Consider the following 18,744-nt stretch of genomic DNA (forward strand, 5'->3'; position numbering starts at 1 on the left):
GGTCAATCGCATAAATTGCTAGTTGCACTTAAATAAATGCAGCGATACAAGCCTACATTTAAAATATCAGATCAACGTTATATTTTTACGATTTTGATTGAACGTGATTTAAAGGTGAGGTAGGAGGCAAAACCTGTGAAAATTAAACATTTCAGCAACAAGCCACTTTAAATCGGGTAACTAAAAACATTGTTAGGCTTCAAACAGGAAAAAAGCATAAGCCTATACTATATTCAAATACTGTTTTCTTTTAAGCGGTATGTAGAAATCTGAGTCAAAAATCCAATAAATTAGGCCTGAAGTAAACCTGCTTAACGTATGATAAAAACCACGTGGCGTGACAGAGTTAAGCAGCAAGTCGGTTTAAACCTTATCAGCTTAAATGTCAGCTAATGAATTTGAAGTGATATCAAAATGAAAAACGTCAGCAACAGAAAAACTGAAAAACAAAGTCACAGGTTGGATTTTGAAGCAATTAAAATTGTTGGATGGAAATAAAAAAAGCATATAATAGAGTAACGGCAACGTATAGTTCCAACTTTCACAGCAGGTTTGATTTTTAAAATATTTATGTTCTACCAAGAAACAGAAAGCGGAAACTGATTTGCTGTAAACTATCAAAAATATATTATCAGCTTTTGTCATTTTTTCTTCTATATTCCAGCATGGCGCGTTTTATTACAGATAGAATGCTCACAAATTACGTAACAACACGACACGTGCCTATTTGAACGAACGTTGCTCCAGGAAAATCAATTGAAGTTTTTCTCTGCATTTTTGACGAGACTTGCTGATTACTTGTATCAGCTCTGTGATTGGTCGGTTTTCGGGCGCGGGAGTGACGTTTGAGAAGGAAGCGCTATGATTGGTCGAAAGAAAAGAAAAAAATGAGACAACTTGTTCGATCTTGTTCAATGGTGAAGAAAGCTGTGTCGGTGGAGCGACTCACCAATTGAGAATAAACAGGTAATTTGCGAGTTGTAAATTAACTAGCCTGGTATTTGTGCAGAATAAACTCGGGTGCACACTTGTTGACTTCTGTGCATATACCAGAATAACATTTACCAGAATATGTTTGACTTATTTATCAAATACACGATATTGCTGCTGCATCGTATGTTTCAGGTCGTCGGATGGTTTCAATCGCTTCGGAGAAACATCTACCACAGCGAAGAAGAAATACTTTATGAAACTTCCTAAAATAGGCGAGTAAATAAATGATTGAAGTTCATGTACTTATCTATATTTTAGGCGTTAAATGGTAATAGTTTGTATGTCCAAGTGTTGGCAGTATAAAGTGCACTTATTCTGTCTTGGCATGTTGGCATAGTTAAATATTTCATAAACTATAGTTTACATGTTGCCTTGAATTCCAAATACTGCTTCTGCTTTGTTTTGCAGGGATTGGATTTCCGACGGAAGCGTAAAAAAGATGGGGGGAACTTTCGGCTTCAAGTTAAGTTGATTGTTTTAACATTTATATAATGCTAGGTTAGCTAAAATAATATTTGCTGCATACACTGACGACTCATAATAGTTTGCAGAAAGTTAGTAAGAGTTTTAGGCAGAAGTGTTTAGAATGAGCGTCAAATATGCTATACATCAAATTATTTAAAACAATTTACAGTTTCAATGCTGGTACATCCATGTTTATATTTACTCAAATGGTTTTGGTTTCAGATCATGGCGTGACTAAGGTTTAAAGACTTCTAAATCTGAACTTGACAGAAATCGCACTGAAGCTTTAATGTAAGTAAACTATAAATAGAAAACACGAGCGTTGTGAAGTTAAACATAGATTAGAATTTAAACTATTATTTATACCGTTGCTTCAACGAATAGCAAGCCCGGTGTGTTCCATGATGTTTATGCATTTACATTGTTTTGCATGTCACGTGTGTTTGTGAGCTGCTATTCAGTTGTCAGCATCGGTAGAATTGATTAAAATTGCAATATTCCTTTTTACATAAGTTTAACAGAATGCGATTGAGATATTAGCTTTCTATTATATTAGTTTTAGGTTTTTTTTATCAAACCAGAATGCTGTTGTTAGTTTTGTTGCAGACGTTCGAAGCAGCAGCCAAACATCGGAAACAACTGCGGTGACAAAGGTTGTGGAGAAACCCTGATCGGATCAACGTAATTGAAGCACAACATTCCAAATGTAAGTGTTTATCTTACCTAGTTATGTTACTTTTGAAGGTCGCTGGTCGCGTCAATTAAATCTAATAACTATATGATTCCATTTAAATAAGACGGAAATGCTCATGCCCTCCAAATAGGCGAATGAATAAAACTTGCTACAAAAGTTATGTTATATTTTGTTTATATGCCACTGGCCGCGCACTTACCATTTATATACTTGTTTTTTTAGTCACTTCGATAACATCAGGAGAAACAACTGGGAAACATTGGTGGGTCTTCGCGTGGATAGGATCCTTCAACTGGATAGGAATGACGCAACCAGCGATCGATGACGTCATCGTGCACTTTCGGTTTAACCTTCGCATGGTCATGATCCTTTCGCATGTAGATGACCGTGATGACGAAACCTGCGATCGATGACGTCATCGTGTACTTTGTATTTGTCCACTAATAAACAATCTTTCATACACGTTATATTTGGTACACTTCAAATACACATCAGCATTGTTTATCAGTTTGCGTGTGTAATATTTTGTACCAACGGTTTTATTCTGCTTTAACGCCTCTGTGCATCGTCCAAACTTTATTCTCTTATATGAGTTGTTGTGTCGCCTTTTTTAATGACAGAACAATTCCTTGTCCTTACTTACATAGTGTTTCCACACTCCATCACTGTTTTTTCACCCCTTTAAATCTTCCACAATCCATTTTTAGTCCTGCTTCTTGCGTTGTTGCGAAACAAATTTTCCTGATAACATATGTTATAGCTACATCTAATACACAGAATGATTTTTTTAATAAATAATTTCCCATAATTTTCACGATATTTCGTTCTACGTCGCTTTCGTATTTCCCTTGCTCACAACATTTTATTATTGTTAGAAATTTCCACCCTTTTGGTCCTTGAAAAGTTTCAATTTTGTCCCACGAATCTTAAAATAAATAACATATCTCCGTTCCCCACTAAACTTCTAAATCGTCCATTTAACGTCTGTCCTTTAGTTTGTCGTAGTAGTACCTTTTTTGCCTAACCATGTGTGTGAAACTTGTTCTTTGTTTACTTCAATAATACTAAATAACACGTTTTATTTCGGTTCGGTGTGTTGTTTTTTTAGGTAAACCACCAATCAGAGCAACATCGCATAACACAAGAGAATTAGTTTACAAAAAAATTAACCTTGGGTTACGAGGATTCGAAGGCTTCGCCAGTTTCGATCCCATGACTCACTGCTTTCTACCATTTGCTACAAACCACTACACTAGCAAGCTGCTTGTTGTTTATTGAATGATTCTTTTATATAACTCTAGAACCGTAGTAAAAAACGCTCTGGTACTACAACATATAAGGACCACTTAAAGCTGGGATGGTCGTCACCAGCCGTGGTGTAGAGGTTAGTTCCTTGCTTCTCAATCCTCTCACCACTGTTCGAACCCCGGTACAGATAAACTCTGCCCCGGTAACCAATAACACACTTTGGGTATCGAACGTTGCCCCTCTGATCGGCGGCTTCGATTCGAACCATTGGCTTCGAACCGTCGCTTCTTCTATTTACCCACTACACCGCGCAAGCGCCCTTCGGTCTAAGGGCTAAACTGACTTATGACTTGTTCTTTTCGTCGATTCTTATATCATCAAACAAAATATTTCTGCGTTTGAACGATCAGCAGGAGGTTCGTTAGCTTATGGGGCCATGGAAGCCAGTCAGGGGGATTGGGGGCACTCATGGAAATGGGTTTGGCCCATGGGGTGGCTTAGAGATTGGTTTCGAACCGTCGCTTCTTCTATTTACCCACTACACCGCGCAAGCGCCCTTCGGTCTAAGGGCTAAACTGACTTATGACTTGTTCTTTTCGTCGATTCTTATGTCATCAAACAAAATATTTCTGCCACTACACCGCGCAAGCGCCCTTCGGTCTAAGGGCTAAACTGACTTATGACTTGTTCTTTTCGTCGATTCTTATATCATCAAACAAAATATTTCTGCGTTTGAACGATCAGCAGGAGGTTCGTTAGCTTATGGGGCCATGGAAGCCAGTCAGGGGGATTGGGGGCACTCATGGAAATGGGTTTGGCCCATGGGGTGGCTTAGAGAGTGATGAGATCAGAGCGGGGAGAGACCTCAATCAAGGAGAGTCACCAGTGAGTTTTATCAGAGGGGCAACGTTCGAACCCGAAGTGTGTTATCGGTTACCGGGGCAGAGTTTATCTTTACCGGGGTTCGAACGGTGGTGAGATAATTGAGAAGCAAGGAACTAACCTCTACACCACGGCTGGTGACGAGAAAACCAGCTTTAAGTGGTCCTTATATGTTTTCGGTTCTAGGGTTCAGCCAAAAAGTAAGCAGGGCTGTAGCTTTTGGAATCCGAACCCAAACCTCCAGCATATGAGGACAAGATCTTCACCGCTACACCACGAGAGGTGACGGCAAAACCACCCAAAAATGATACATTTGTGAGTTAGACGATTCCTTCCCGAAAAAAATAACAAATTTTGGGAGAAGGTTAGAACTACAAACCATAAGTTCTATCGACCAAGCAGCTTACCATTAGACCACAATGGACACGAAATCGCAGGGCGGGTTTCCTTAATGATATCGATTTCTTTTCTTACCTATTATTGTCTTAATTTTTGGACACACAGACCATACATGTAGACGATTTTTTAGTGGTTGGGCAAGCAGCTCGTTAGTACAGTGGTTATGCAGGCAGATAGTTAGGTTGAGAGTAAGGCAGACAGGCAGGCAGTAAATCTCCAATTCACTGGTTCGAACCTCTGAAAGGTCGAAAGGCTGGATAGAAGTTCACAGAAAGTCTCTCAGAAGGACTGCCTGTCCGCTTGCAGAGGAACTGACTCAAGTGACGTAGGAAGGCTGCAAATCGACGTTTTTGGCCAACGGCCAGAAAAACTTGATTTTTACGAACAACTTCAACTAGTTGTTGTTTTTTACCAAGTGTGCAACCACAACACTGTGGACATATGTGAGGGACCATAGCAACGTTAATTAATGTTGTAGTTATCGGAGTTCGACAATTCTGCATGGTTCTAATCCCACCGGAAGTCTCAAAATCTGCTGATAGGAAGTTGTGTAAAGTCCAAATCTTTTTGCTCTTACGTTCTAATTTTACAGATTTTTGTTTGTTTGTTGACCTCCCGTTACGACTGACTTGGGATCTACACTGAACCCTATCCAACAATACGGAAATATGGGGTCTAACAAGAATAAATATGGTATAACGGCATCAAGCCACTGGAGGATAAAAATTACATAAAAATGTCAAAAAAACGGCAACCTAAAATAGCGTATATTATAGCATAGAATGTAGAAGCATAACTTGAAAACATACTACAATGAAAGATGTTAAGTACGAACAAAGACCAAAGCCAATATAATTACAAAAAAGACACAATTATGAGTCTTTAAATATGTAACCTAACATAGAATATAGTATAGAATAACGAAACACACCTAGAATAAACACAGTGTTATATGTGCACACAAATTAACGGCAAAACAACGTTTTAAGTAAACAAATAAAATAACAAACAAGTATGAGTAACACGCACACAAAAATAAGCAAGATTTAAATAAACGTTCAACAGTGTCTGTATGCATGCCAAAAGTTTGGTTATAATTCAGAACTATTAACAAAATAATATAAGTAAGCATTACCAAAATTGACGATGAACAAGAACTAAATTACATAAATTTTAGAATGTTAGAATTTACAAGAAACGACAAAACGCAAAAATATAATTACGATACAAATGTAGCTTTAACTTATTCAATACACAAAGTTGGTTTTATTTAAGCGAACACAGAAATGTGAAAACAAAACACAAGTTCGAAGATCTTCGGAAAGTAAGTTCTTCATCGGGAACAGAGCGTCGAGAATGTCTGGTTGAAGATCGTCCGCTGATTGTATGGTTGTTGTTCCAAGTCTGAATATGATAGGAGTGCTTCAACTTGTGGCCAACATCGTCCATACAATGAACTCTAATCTTCACTCGACATCGGAGCTCCTGAAACAGAAACATACAAGAGACAAAACAATGCAATTCCATACTTTCATATAGATCGCTTAACATATTCGCAAAATATAATATACTGAAAGCTAGACAGTGTGCACCCTGTTGGCTATAAGCAACCTAATTGAAAAAAGTAAATTGTTCGACTATAATTTGCTGCATACAAACGCCTTAAGTTCATTAACTGTTAAAATAATTTTAATAATGCGCTTACTTATTAATATGAATGATTTAACCGATGCTGACAACTGAATAGCCGCTCTAACACACAAGTGACATGCAAAACAATAAATGTAACATGCACAAGCATCATGCAAAACAACAACAGGCTTGCTATTCGTTGCAGCAACGGCTAAAGAGTCACAACTATTATTAATCCCATCTAATTCATTGGTTGATTTGTAAACATTTTATTATAGAAACTCCCGAACCGGCACTTATGCAGCAAAACGTCTATCTAAAAGAATATAATTCATGTAGATTTGCCTCAACACGTACCTGTATATAGTTCCAATTCATCCAATGGTCAGTTCAAGCGCAAATCCGACTCCATTACGCAATGCCTTCACGACATACAGGAGATCTGCAGCAAAACACATATATTAATATCTGACGAATTTTAGTGCATACAAAATAAAGTTATAAAATTAATCACTTCTAACTCTACTCCTGCCTCACAGCTCTTTAGCTTACTCTGTGTTACGTTGTATCTGTAGATTTAACATTATTCTGGTTACGTAACTTATTGTATTTCCGATGTATGTAGTTCCCATTCATCTAGTGATCAGTCCAATGCCGATATTATTCCCCAGTGTCTTAACCGCAAACGGGAGATCTGCAATAACCAATGTAAATATTAAAGTTCGATTGCTGTTGGTTTTAGAAATGAAAATAAAATAATATCAGTGCATATTTGACGCTCCGTTTGTTAACGCTTCTAATCTTTACTCCTGCCTCACAACTAGTAAGCTAAACTCAAAACAAACGACTGTTACAAACCAGGGAACGCCAAATAAGCAACATAACATTTAACTTTCTGGTTACTTAACTTAATTAGGCCTTTCCGATCTTTCCATCTTCTTCGATCACTCCGCCTCCAGTAATTGTCTGCAAAACAAAATATAAGCAGTACCAGGAATTTGACATAACGTAATATTAATTACAAAAAGCTTAACTATATACCAACATGTGAAGACAGGATAAGTGCACTTTTATACTATTTCCCCATGTTGGCCCCTACATCTAATATTAAGTGATACAATTTAATAGATAACATATAAAAATACATTTACTCGCCTGTTTTCGGAAGTGTGTGTTGTGTGCCAACGAAGCCCTCTTCCGTAAGAACGATGTTTCAGCGTCCAGCCAATCAATTCCCGAAGCCATCCGACGACCTGAAACAAAGTGATCCAGCAGCAGTATATAGTGTATTTGAAAAGTGAATTAAACATAAACGCATAACTTATTATTACAGGTATCAGTGCGAAGTAAACAAGTGTGCACCCGAGTTTACTTCTACAAAGACACCAAACAAGTTGATTTACAACTCGCAAATTACCTGTTTATTCTCAATTGCTGAGTCGTCCCATGGACACAGCTACCTTCACCAAGTTGTTCAAAAGGGAATGACAGATCGAAGGCGCAAGGACAAAGTCGCCTCACTTTTTTTCTTTTTCTTTCAACCAATTAGAACGCTTGCTTCTCAAACGTCATACGGGCGCTCTTCAACCGTCCAATGACAGGCTTTATTGCATCAATCAGTGAATTCCACTTCGGGCTGGTTGATTGATTGCGGGAGGCAAAAATCTTGGAATGATTGGCGGCTGAACTGTTGTGACGTGGCTTGACTTGATTGGTTCTTGTGACACAATTGCTTGCTGGTAGAATCCGAAGTTCGTTAGGATTTGAAACCAAACAGCACAAATAGGTTTAGCCATCCGTTTAATTGTCCCGTCAACGTAAAAATGTAATGCAATTTCATTAAAGGAAAAGTTTTATTTTACTTGGTGTGCTGTTGCGTAGACGAGATAAGTATTAAAAACGTTGTTATGCTTCGTTTTCCTTTACCAACGACATTAAATTTTGTACCATTGGGGTCACTAAACATACAACCAGCTTCAAACATTCTGGCAATTAACATATTTAGAAGCAATCTGTACATGTATATATCTGCCTACTTCATATAAATCCAAAGCAAATGTTTAGCCCAGTGGCTCCCAAACTTTTTCGGCAAATTTCTCTCTTAGCAGTTTAAACATTTTTATTTCTCCCTAATATACTACGTAGTAGATGCTAAACATTACAAAGATCGTTTAAAATTGGATCTTTTATTAACTTTACAGGTTATATTTCCAGAGCTGAAGCGTCTATTTACAAAGCACATGTAAAAATTAAGGTCGATTTTCCCCTCAAGTTTCAAAATCCATCTCTTGGGAGGAATTCCTTCTTAAAAACAAGATGACAAGAGACGTCTGTGCTTAAATATAGCTGCTAATTTCTTTTCATTTGCCCTCTTGACATAGAACTCAAAGATACAGAAGCAAAATGTTTAATATTAAAAATGCAAGTAAGAAAATGAAACTATTTATCACACTTTACAGACAGTAACATGAAAAACAAACTTAAATGAGATGAAAACAAAAACATAATCACACATATGCATGGTTTGTCACAATTTGGTGTAAGAGTTATACCCACTTGTTCAACATACTGGCATTTTCCTAAATTTTATTGTCTTTTTGACATGCTTTTATTGCTACATTTTTATTAGTGACTTTTTTGTTGATGGACATGGTCTAAAAGAAATTCTATGTGTTGTTTATCTCACAGTGAAGAATGGTGCTCGGTCAAGTTTGTAATATAATATATGATATCTTTATGTCAGTTTAATTTCTTGTTTGTTTATGTTGCAACTGTTTTGTTATACAGGAATGATTTTATTCATTAGGACCAACACATAAATACTAAGAAATTTGGTCATGAGAAATGAACAAATGTATTGGTCACTTGCTCATTGGTTTAATAATACATTGCATGATTTTATTGGAACATGTTAGTTTACTTGATAACAAAATGAGATGAATAAGGGATTTACTTTGTGAGAAAAGTCTTGACAATTAGGGACGATTTATTATTTTTTGCTAAGTAATGCTAATATTATTAGAAGCCAACAAAAGACTTTTTACAAACCATTTCCTCATGTGTAAGCAGGTTTTTGTCGCACGCAGCCACCACTATTATTTATCCTGTCACTACCTCTACATGTATACAGGAAAAAACATACAACACAAAGGGAACAAAGGAAACAACAGTACGATATCACTGCATAAAAATATATATCGACGCACAGTGTAAGCCAATAACCCTGTGCAAACTAAGCAAAAATATTAAGGCAAGCAAACTATTTGTGAGGAGATTTCTTCTTGTTCTTCGCCGCTGCTGCTTTTTCCGCTTCAGCTTTTGCTCTCACTAAAATAAATACAATTTTGCTTATTTAGATGTAAATAATGGTAGAACTAGCGCTAGCCTACTATAAAGCTGACATGTGCAGCATACGCGGCAGGGAATGGTGCTTGTGATTCGACTTTTGACAAGTTCACCACTGAGCCTGTACAACAAAGTTGGTAAAGTGCCAGCATCTGTTTATTAAGGGAAGTCTTCATGAGTTGTCGCCACATGCATCTCTCTTTAAAACCAATCAAGTGGGCTTTCCACGACTCCTCGCCTGGTACGATATTGTGATGACACAATGGACAGTGTTCCTGCTGACCCTTATTCGTTGCTATGGAGATGATCAAATTATTTTAGGCTTTATTCTGAGAGCAAAAGTAAGCAAACAAATTTCTGCTTGGCTAAGTTAGCAACACCCAAGTATGCTACATTATATAGATAAAGTCATCTGACAACATTTTCATTTTTGAGCAAGTTAGATGGGATACTGTTGGCATTTTTTAAAGCTCATCCGCCCTTCATTAGGTCTTATTTTGGGTACTAAACGAGTTGCTAGGCACTCTCCACACTGCAGAGGTGGGTGGTGAGCTGGTTTAGTCGCCAACGACCCGACTATGAAATAGGTAGTACAGTACTGGATTACATATTACCAGTAGCACACAGAGCATGTCCTGACAGAGTAATGTATTTACTTTCCATAAAAAGGATAGTTAATTAATTTTGTTTTCAATTTCTGGTGAAACCCCATTGATGGCATAAGTTGGTGCTGAAATCGCTACATTACAGGATGCAGAAGTTAACAATGAGCCTGTATAATATGTATTGGCTGCTTTATGTTTCTAAAACTGTGTTTGTAATTTAAAACAGTTTATATTTTTGCTCTATACCAGAATATCAAAAGCATGTGCTTTCAGGAGTGGTATGAACTTTTAGTTGATCTGTTTACAAGTCTGTACAATTTTTGCTATTCAATGATGTGTTTAAGGACCCCCAACCACCCCCCTGGAAGGACTCCTGTTCGACTTGTACATGTAAATATCAGGAGCTTGTGAGTATGTCAGCAACATTGATTTACCTGTTTACAGTGTTCACATCTCCTTAACATTGGACATTGTTTCCAGTAATGTAAATCTAAACCCTCCTCTGTAAATCCCTCATCTCTTTCGCCACAGAAAATACACATGCTGCAAAACAAACAAGGTAGTTGTAGTAAAAGTAGGTAAAGATGACATTTTTTTTCTTGTTGGTATATTTTTCTCAGACAGAATAACAAAACAATTGATTTTCCGGAAAAAAAACCCTCAAACTAATGTTGATTTTTTATAACTTTGCATTAGAAGTAAGCAGCATTACACAAGCATGCTAAAAGCAGGTTTTGTGCCAAGTTTCAATACAATTTTTGCATAAGCAAGTAAACAAATCAATAATCATAAAAACACTTTTAAATATTGATCAATCCGTACTGCGACCAACATTGACAATTGAACAACTATTTTGTTTGTAACAGCTTACTCAGATGCATGACTGCAGGTTAATTTCAACTAGGGAACAGAAAATACACCTGCTACAATAAACAAACAGGTTAATTGTACTACAGTTGTAATTTCGGTTTGTTTTTCTCTGGGCAAGGTAATAAAAAATGATTTTCAAAAAAACATCATCAACTGATTTCAATTTTACTATTATTTGTATGAAGAAGTAAATAGATTGATACAGCCTGATATAAGCTTCAGCTTTTATAATGGGATTTAAGCACATAAACCAATCATTATTATGCAAAAACCATATCTGATTTTTAAATAACATTTTAGATATGCATAGTACCAAAGCTACCAATTGATAAGCAATCACCTATTTTGTTTTAAACAATCTTACTTAAATGCACAATTGCAGGTTAATACACTGAGAATAGTTCCTAACAAGTTTTTATTTTACCAGAGCACATGCATATTATAGCATAAACACTTAAATATATACATATAATATTGCATTAAACAAATAAATTTTGAAACTTACTTGTCCAGAAACGAATCATCATTTGAGACAAGGAGTTTTATGTAACTTTTAACCAAGTGAATTATAGTTTACCATTAATTGCTTCATCATCAAATCTTAAAATCAGTTGGCTGTGCTGGGTTATCAACAAAAACAAAGTGGGATGCACATCTACATGAATATATCTACCATCTGTGTAAATTTCAGCCAAATCCATCAAACATTTGATGGAAAAACGAGCCGGACAAACTTTGGGGAGAAAAAAAAGAAATAAAAAAAAGAAATAAAAAAAAAAAACAATTTGAGTAAAATCAATATGTGTCCCCTTCAGGGAGGGGGACCCATAACTAGCTGGTTGTAATTTAAATTCAACCCCTTATATCTGCTTCCTATTAGCAAAAGTTTTAAAGGAGCATGTTTTTTTAGTTATGACCAGTCAGCTTAACAAGCTTCAACATGGAAGCTATCAAAAAGTATAAAGACAATGTAAAGTATGGTTGAGGGTTAAATTGTTGGATGCACCGAAACATGAACCCTTTAAATTGACCAAAACAAGAACCCAAATACCTTCTTTGCTTTGTTGTATTGGTCGACTTTGACACAAAGAAACTTGCCCTGTTTGTGCCAGCTCAGTTGGATGTCAGAAACATTGAACAAGTTTTTAACTCAAACTTCTTTCTTGGATGGAATTGTAAGAATTGTGAGCGAGCTGGTATCTTGTTTTGCTCGGGTACCCATAAAGCTAACATGTTGTCCAAGGTCGACCACACAAACTCACTAAAATTCAAGAAAAGTTTAATACTGATTTGCTATGTTTGTTCGCTGTTACCAAAAGTTTCGATACACACCTCACTCCATCAACTGGTGTGCTCTTTTTGTCCAAAAGTCCCATGCTCTGTAAACAGTATGTATGAACATTAAAGACCAATAATACAAAGCTTTCGATAAAGGTAGAAATTATATGAAATTTTGCTTGTAAACTAGAAGGGTGGCTTAGCACATATTGCCATTGCATATACAATATAACCTACTTTAAAATATTACTATATTTCCTACACTTATTTTATAATGGGTCCCATATTATCTACTGTCTTTATAACATTGGTTGTTTCTGCAACCAGAAACTCATGGGTCCCCACACATGCAAAGTTGTAAATAATGCATTTCAAGAGACAACTATCAGAAAGTTTGTTGTTGTAAGGTAAAATACAGTGACTGGTACTGAACATAAATAAATATGCTGTATGGACTACAAACTATTCAAATTTCATTCCATTCATCCAAATAGCATATTTATTTACGCTCGGTACCGGTTACTGTGTTTTATCTGACAACAACAAACTTTCTCATAGTTATGAATATTCATTCCATTCATACAAGGTTTTTCTCTGTCTGAGAAAATAGGCTAAACACAACAATCAGCTCCTTTTAAAATTGCACCTGATTGTAGGGGGTGGTGGGGTAAATGATAGTGCTACAGGGTAAAACAACAATCGACACCCATAAGTGGCACACTCCAGAAGCTGTCTAAATTTTATTCAATTCAGAAATTGTTTAAAAAATTGACCCATTTTGGGGGCCAGTGGGGTAAATGTTGGAGTCAAAGGGTTGAACAAAACAATAGACAACTATAAACGGCACACTATACAAACTGTTGAAATTTTATCCAATTCGGATATTGTTTAAAACATTCACCAATTTTAGGGGGCTAGAGGGGTAAATATTGGGGCTGCAGGGTTAAATACAACAATTGACACCTATAAATGACAAGTTCTACAAGCTGTCAAAATTTCATCTAATTCCGACACCATTTAAAAACCTCACCCATTTGGGGGGTTAGTGGGGCAACTGATGGGTTCTACACCCAAAAGGAAAAAAAATGAAATTACAATGACCCAATCAACAGTCGTGTAAAGTTTTATCCAAATCAGCGAATGTTTAAATTTCTGGCCACTAGAGGTGTTTTTAGCAACATTTGTTAACACATCTGACGTCATAAGGCTGTTATCACCCCTCTGACTGGCATGTGCAAAAACATCCTCCAAGTAATGCACAAACACAAGCAGCATATTCTCTGGTACCTTTACTATACTGTTACTCCACAGAATTTTTTCGTTTGTGGTGCGCAGCAACATGCAAAAACGTTTTACATTTTGGGGGCTAGCGTCGTAAATACTGGGGTTAATAACTCAAACGAAGCAGATGGCACATCTACATAACCATATCTACCATCTGTGAAAGTTTCATCCAAATCCACCAAAGATTTCATGCCAAAAGTGCATGGACAAACTTCGGCGGAAAAAAGAAAAAAAAAGAAAAAAAAAAAGAAAAAACAGAGTGAAATCAAGATGTGTCCCCTTCAGGAAAGGGGACCCATAATTATTAGAATGAATTTGTTTAAAATTGTTGTGTGCAGAATGAGGGTAACTACTTTGTTATATTGTGGTTTTTAATGACAGTTATTAGTTTTTTGCTTTAGCTACTTACAGGAGTTTCAGACACTCAGTACACCTTTGGATTTTCTTAAAAAGTAAGTACCATCGTGACTCCATCTGTCAATAAACAAATTTTACACAGGTTAGTTAAACAAACTTGTTTGAACAATGATAGGCAGCTTTTTCTTCAATAAGTCTAAATACAATTATCCACACACACAGTAAATCAATTTACCATAATTAGTTTTTTTGTCAAATAGTCTGTAACAAATATAGAACAGTTGGGGTATTTCTTCATTCTTTTTTTGTTAATTGTTTTATGTTATAACAATTTTTATTATATAATGAAATCTGATATTGGAAAGATCGCTCAAAACTTCTACATTGCTCTGCAGGTTACAAAACATCCTGTCAAGTTTGAACATGTAAAACACAACATTAAGGTATGTAAAAGATTTCATTACATACTTAAATATCGGCCACTGGCTGTCATCAGCTCCAGACATGTCGGCACGGAAAACTCTCTTCTTTGTGCCAGTAAAAACTTCCCATATTATAATGGACTGGGCATCTTCACTAGTTCCTTGTTCCTGCATTGGACTGAAAGTTACCAAGTATCTGTAAAAACAACAAGGATATTTTTGTCTCAGTTTTGTTTTAGTTCGGCTCACAATCCTAAAATCCAACCAATTTTAACTAGAATGGTGGCTTTCTGATATACTTCCATTTTATATATTCTATACGATATTTACCAATTTACTATACACATCATTTGATCTACACATATGATTGTTTTTGTAAACAAAAACTAATGGGTCCCCACACACGTGTTTGTGCGGATTTACGATAAACAAATGTTGCGGTGACTTTTAGATTTTTAAGGAAACATTTTTAGAAAGCATTAACCCAACAATAAACATTTTTTGTTCGCATTCTTTTTGCACTGTTATTGTCATTTAATTACAAAAACATTAAAAAAGAACGAAACAAATACTTTAATTTAATCTCTTGCTTTGACCCAGATATTGTCGTCCAAGGTCGGGTTTTAAACACATATTTTTCTAGAAAGCTGTAACAGTTGTGTTACAGACACTTTAAATTAAAAAGCAATTTGCTACAAGTGTACACATAACAATTCGTTTTTCATTTAACTTTGTTTCGCAAAACCATTGACCTGTAGTAACCTCTCAGGGTGCAACGACCGTTTGACCTATTGACACCGTTTTCAATAGCACGCCGTCCTTACTGTTCAACAACACCGTTTGACCTAATTTATACATGCCTTGAGTGTTGATTCCTAAATTTATTGCCAAAAAAACGCTACGTTATGACGAAAGAAAGTTCTGAACTGTGTTAGTAATACCTACTAGTTGACCTTAAGTAACCCGTGGTCATGCGGCGGCCGACCTGACAACGAGCATTTAAAAAAAAACATTTATCTTGCAAAAATGTCAAGTTTATTTTTTCAACTTTATTTTGATTAACAAGTTTTGCTTGACATATACGAAACCGACGCACGCTTATTAGGTTTAAATCACGTCATAGGTGTGAAACCTTTGCCAAAACTGAAAATGTGATAACTTAATAAAACGAAATAGCATTGCTGTGCAAAACAGCTGATTTCTGATCACCAAAACGACGTCTCGTAAAACGTCTGTCCGACGTCAAGCTGAGCCCTCCTGCTATCGTAAACCAGTGAGTTACTCTCTTGGGACTTCTGCCTACAGTGTCTTTCTTGACCAAACGAGCGTTAGACACATTTACGTTTCGGGGGCCTGTGGGTGAACCGCTGGGTAATTCGGGGTCAAACTTCTGGAGGATCAAGTTTGGATTAATAACTAACATCTGTCCAAATTTGAATAAATCTGAAGCACTCTTTCTTTACCAAACGAGCGTTACAAACCAGTGTTAAAAATTTTACGTTTCGGGGGCCTGTGGGTGAACCCCTGGGTCATTCGGGGTCAAACTTCAGGAGGATCAAATTTTGGTTAATAACTAACATCTGACAAAATTTAAACAAATTTGAAGCACTCTTTCTTGACCAAACGCATATAACAAACCATGTTTTAAAAATTTTGCATTTTGGGAGCCTGTGGGTGAACCGCTGGGTCAATCGGGGTCAAACTTCAGGAGGATCAAATTCGGGCTAATAACTAACATCTGTGCAAATTTGAATAAATTTGAAGCACTCTTTCTTAACCAAACGCGTCTAACAAGCCAGCGTTAGACAGAAAAAAGAAAAAAAAATACGGACAAAAACAATATGTGTCCCCTTCAGGGAAGGGGACCCATAATAAACAATTTAAGCACTTGCATAAAGAACAATGAATGGTATCTTTATTTCACAGGTAATTGCAGCAATGCAGACTTGTTAAAAAGTTAGAAAAGTGTACAAAATCAAAGATATCCTAAATATAATACTGTTAGTTCAAATATATGCATGCTGCTCGGGTATGTTTCAAAGTTTGAAGCTATAACTGTACATAAAAACTCAAAAAGTGCACTACAACATATTTTATATATGTATTATTTTTATGTAAACTTTGCACACATTAGGTAAGATAAAAACAGGATTCCCGCGCAATGTTTCGTTTATAAATTCCATGACCTTTCCAAAATTTTTCAAGAAAAAAATCCCAAATTTCCATAACGTTATTCGAAAAAATCGAGCAATTCCCATAGTAAACCTAGAAAAGAGGATTTGGTATATTGTAGCCGATTTACCATACTTGCAATGAATATACATGCATTACGTAATTTGAAATTCCTATCTTTATCTGGCATTTTCAGGGTAAAACAGGCACCAAATTTCATACTTTTTCAAGGACTTTTGCAAAAGTTGGCTCTTTTCAAAACTTTTCCAGGCCTTAAAAATACAAATTTAAATTCCATAACCTTTCCAGGTTTTCCATGCCCACAGGAACCCTGTAAAAAGCTCTTTTTGCATTTATAACTTTTCAAGGTCTAAACATAACATTCACACCAATAAAATCACACCAGTACTTGTGCCAGATGTCCATTAAATATGGGTTGGTAGATTGTAAAATAGTTGTATACACCAGACATTAATAAAACCACATAACATGAACAAAACCACATAACCAGAAAACAGGGTCAGGCATAAACCTATCTGTAGTGCAAAATAGTTTACTGAACCCTGATCTATACTAAAGACCACTTCTCACCTTTCAGATGGTGAAAAGTTAATAAGTTGGACACCAGGGTGGGCAAATCTCTGAATCTGCTTGAAGTGTCCCCCACCCATAAAACTACTCCTGATGGGTATATTACACATGATGTAAACAGTAAATTTATGAATGTATACCATTTATTGTGATAATGATATAATAATGCATGTTTCGCCACCCCAAAATTATATTCCACAACCCCAATTTAGGTCGCGACCCACAGTTTGAGAAGCCCTACTTTAGGTGACCACCTTGTGTATGTTTCAGTCCACCTCTTAAAAGTTTAAAATACATATATATGATTTTGATACTGCTTGACTTGGAATTGCTATTTTGCACAATACTAACCATTTTTTATGATGTCTATTAGCAATGTATGCTTATTGCATGACAACAATATTGAGATTTTTGTGTTGGAATGCAATGAATTATTTTTGCTAAATATAATTTTCCGTCAAAAATGTTGTAATTAATATTAGATAAAAACTAAGTGCAATGTAGCTAACATTTTTCATAATATTTCTGTCATTATTTATATTCATTATGGGGCGTGCAAACCAGAAACAATTTGTCATACCTTCCTTTCTTCAATAGCAACTGGTTCTGCAGCAGTATTGAGGTATATAGCAGTCTCTTCATAAATTCTCACCACCTTCATAAATTACACTAAACTGATCATTGCTTTCCTCCTCTTCCAAATAGTAATGCAAGTCGCCCTACAAACAATGCAACACTCAGCAGTTGTTAGACTTATATAAATCACAAACATGAAAAACTTCATGGAAAGGGACCCATAATAACACAACAAGTTGCTTTCATTTACCCTTGTTCTCACAATTTACATACAGTATACAATATGCTATATCATGTTGTATTTAGTTTTGCACAAAAATAAGTAATTCTAGATTTTTCTTCTAATCAATCAAAAAAAATTATCCAAAACACATCAAATTCCCCCAGTTGGAAACATGCCTTGATAAGTTATTTACCTGTTCAAACACAACCACAGCATTGTAGCGGTCTGACAAACTTTCAACTGTGCAAATTTCCCAGAAGCTGATCGAGTCGAGCAGACAAGTAGCAGGAATCCTCATCACCAACAACATCAAGGATTGTGCTGATAATCGGATCAACAACTGCAGACAAAACACAAAATTAATAGGAACCTGATATCAAAGTAGGTTGCAATGTATTTTGCTTACGCCACAAACGAACAGATCATTTTAAAGAAACTGATTAAATGAGCTCAGACAATTGAACATGTAACATTTTGAAGCCCACATAAACAATAAAAAGTTTACATCAAAATACACTTCTTAGTTTTTTGGATTTTTCATTGTCCAAAGGTGGGAAACTTTTTGCATGCGGAGACCATAGAAACAGTGATATTGTGAAGGCGGTCGCAATGATGATCATGCAATAACACAAGAGTGTAGGCAAACATAATTTTAAAGAATTTAAACTTGCATTTGTTTGATGTGAATATGTACTAAACAATTAGGTA

The 18,744-nt window shown here is 36.0% G+C and overlaps 1 protein-coding gene and 1 long non-coding RNA gene across 8 annotated transcripts in view; both read right to left on the minus strand.

Moving 5' to 3' along the window:
* Positions 1-18,744, minus strand: part of LOC145228631 (uncharacterized) — a 170,681-nt gene that overhangs the window by 148,838 nt on the left and 3,099 nt on the right. For 6 of the 7 annotated variants that reach the window (XM_080093789.1, XM_080093788.1, XM_080093791.1 and 3 more), the window contains exon 3: positions 18,230-18,376. In XM_080093789.1, coding sequence (XP_079949915.1) covers positions 18,230-18,376 — 147 coding nt within the window. Of the gene's footprint in view, positions 1-17,872; positions 17,957-18,229; positions 18,377-18,744 lie in introns of those variants that run through there. The other variant, XM_080093793.1, reaches the window with a different exon arrangement.
* Positions 5,433-7,879, minus strand: LOC145228681 (uncharacterized). Its single transcript, XR_013860168.1, has 3 exons — positions 7,469-7,879; positions 6,671-7,279; positions 5,433-6,166 (listed from the first exon to the last, which is right to left on the minus strand). It is a non-coding gene; the product is annotated as an uncharacterized LOC145228681 (long non-coding RNA).

Source organism: Phallusia mammillata, chromosome 5 (genome assembly GCF_965637545.1).
Source record: "Phallusia mammillata chromosome 5, kaPhaMamm4.hap1.1, whole genome shotgun sequence".
Taxonomy (NCBI): domain Eukaryota; kingdom Metazoa; phylum Chordata; class Ascidiacea; order Phlebobranchia; family Ascidiidae; genus Phallusia; species Phallusia mammillata.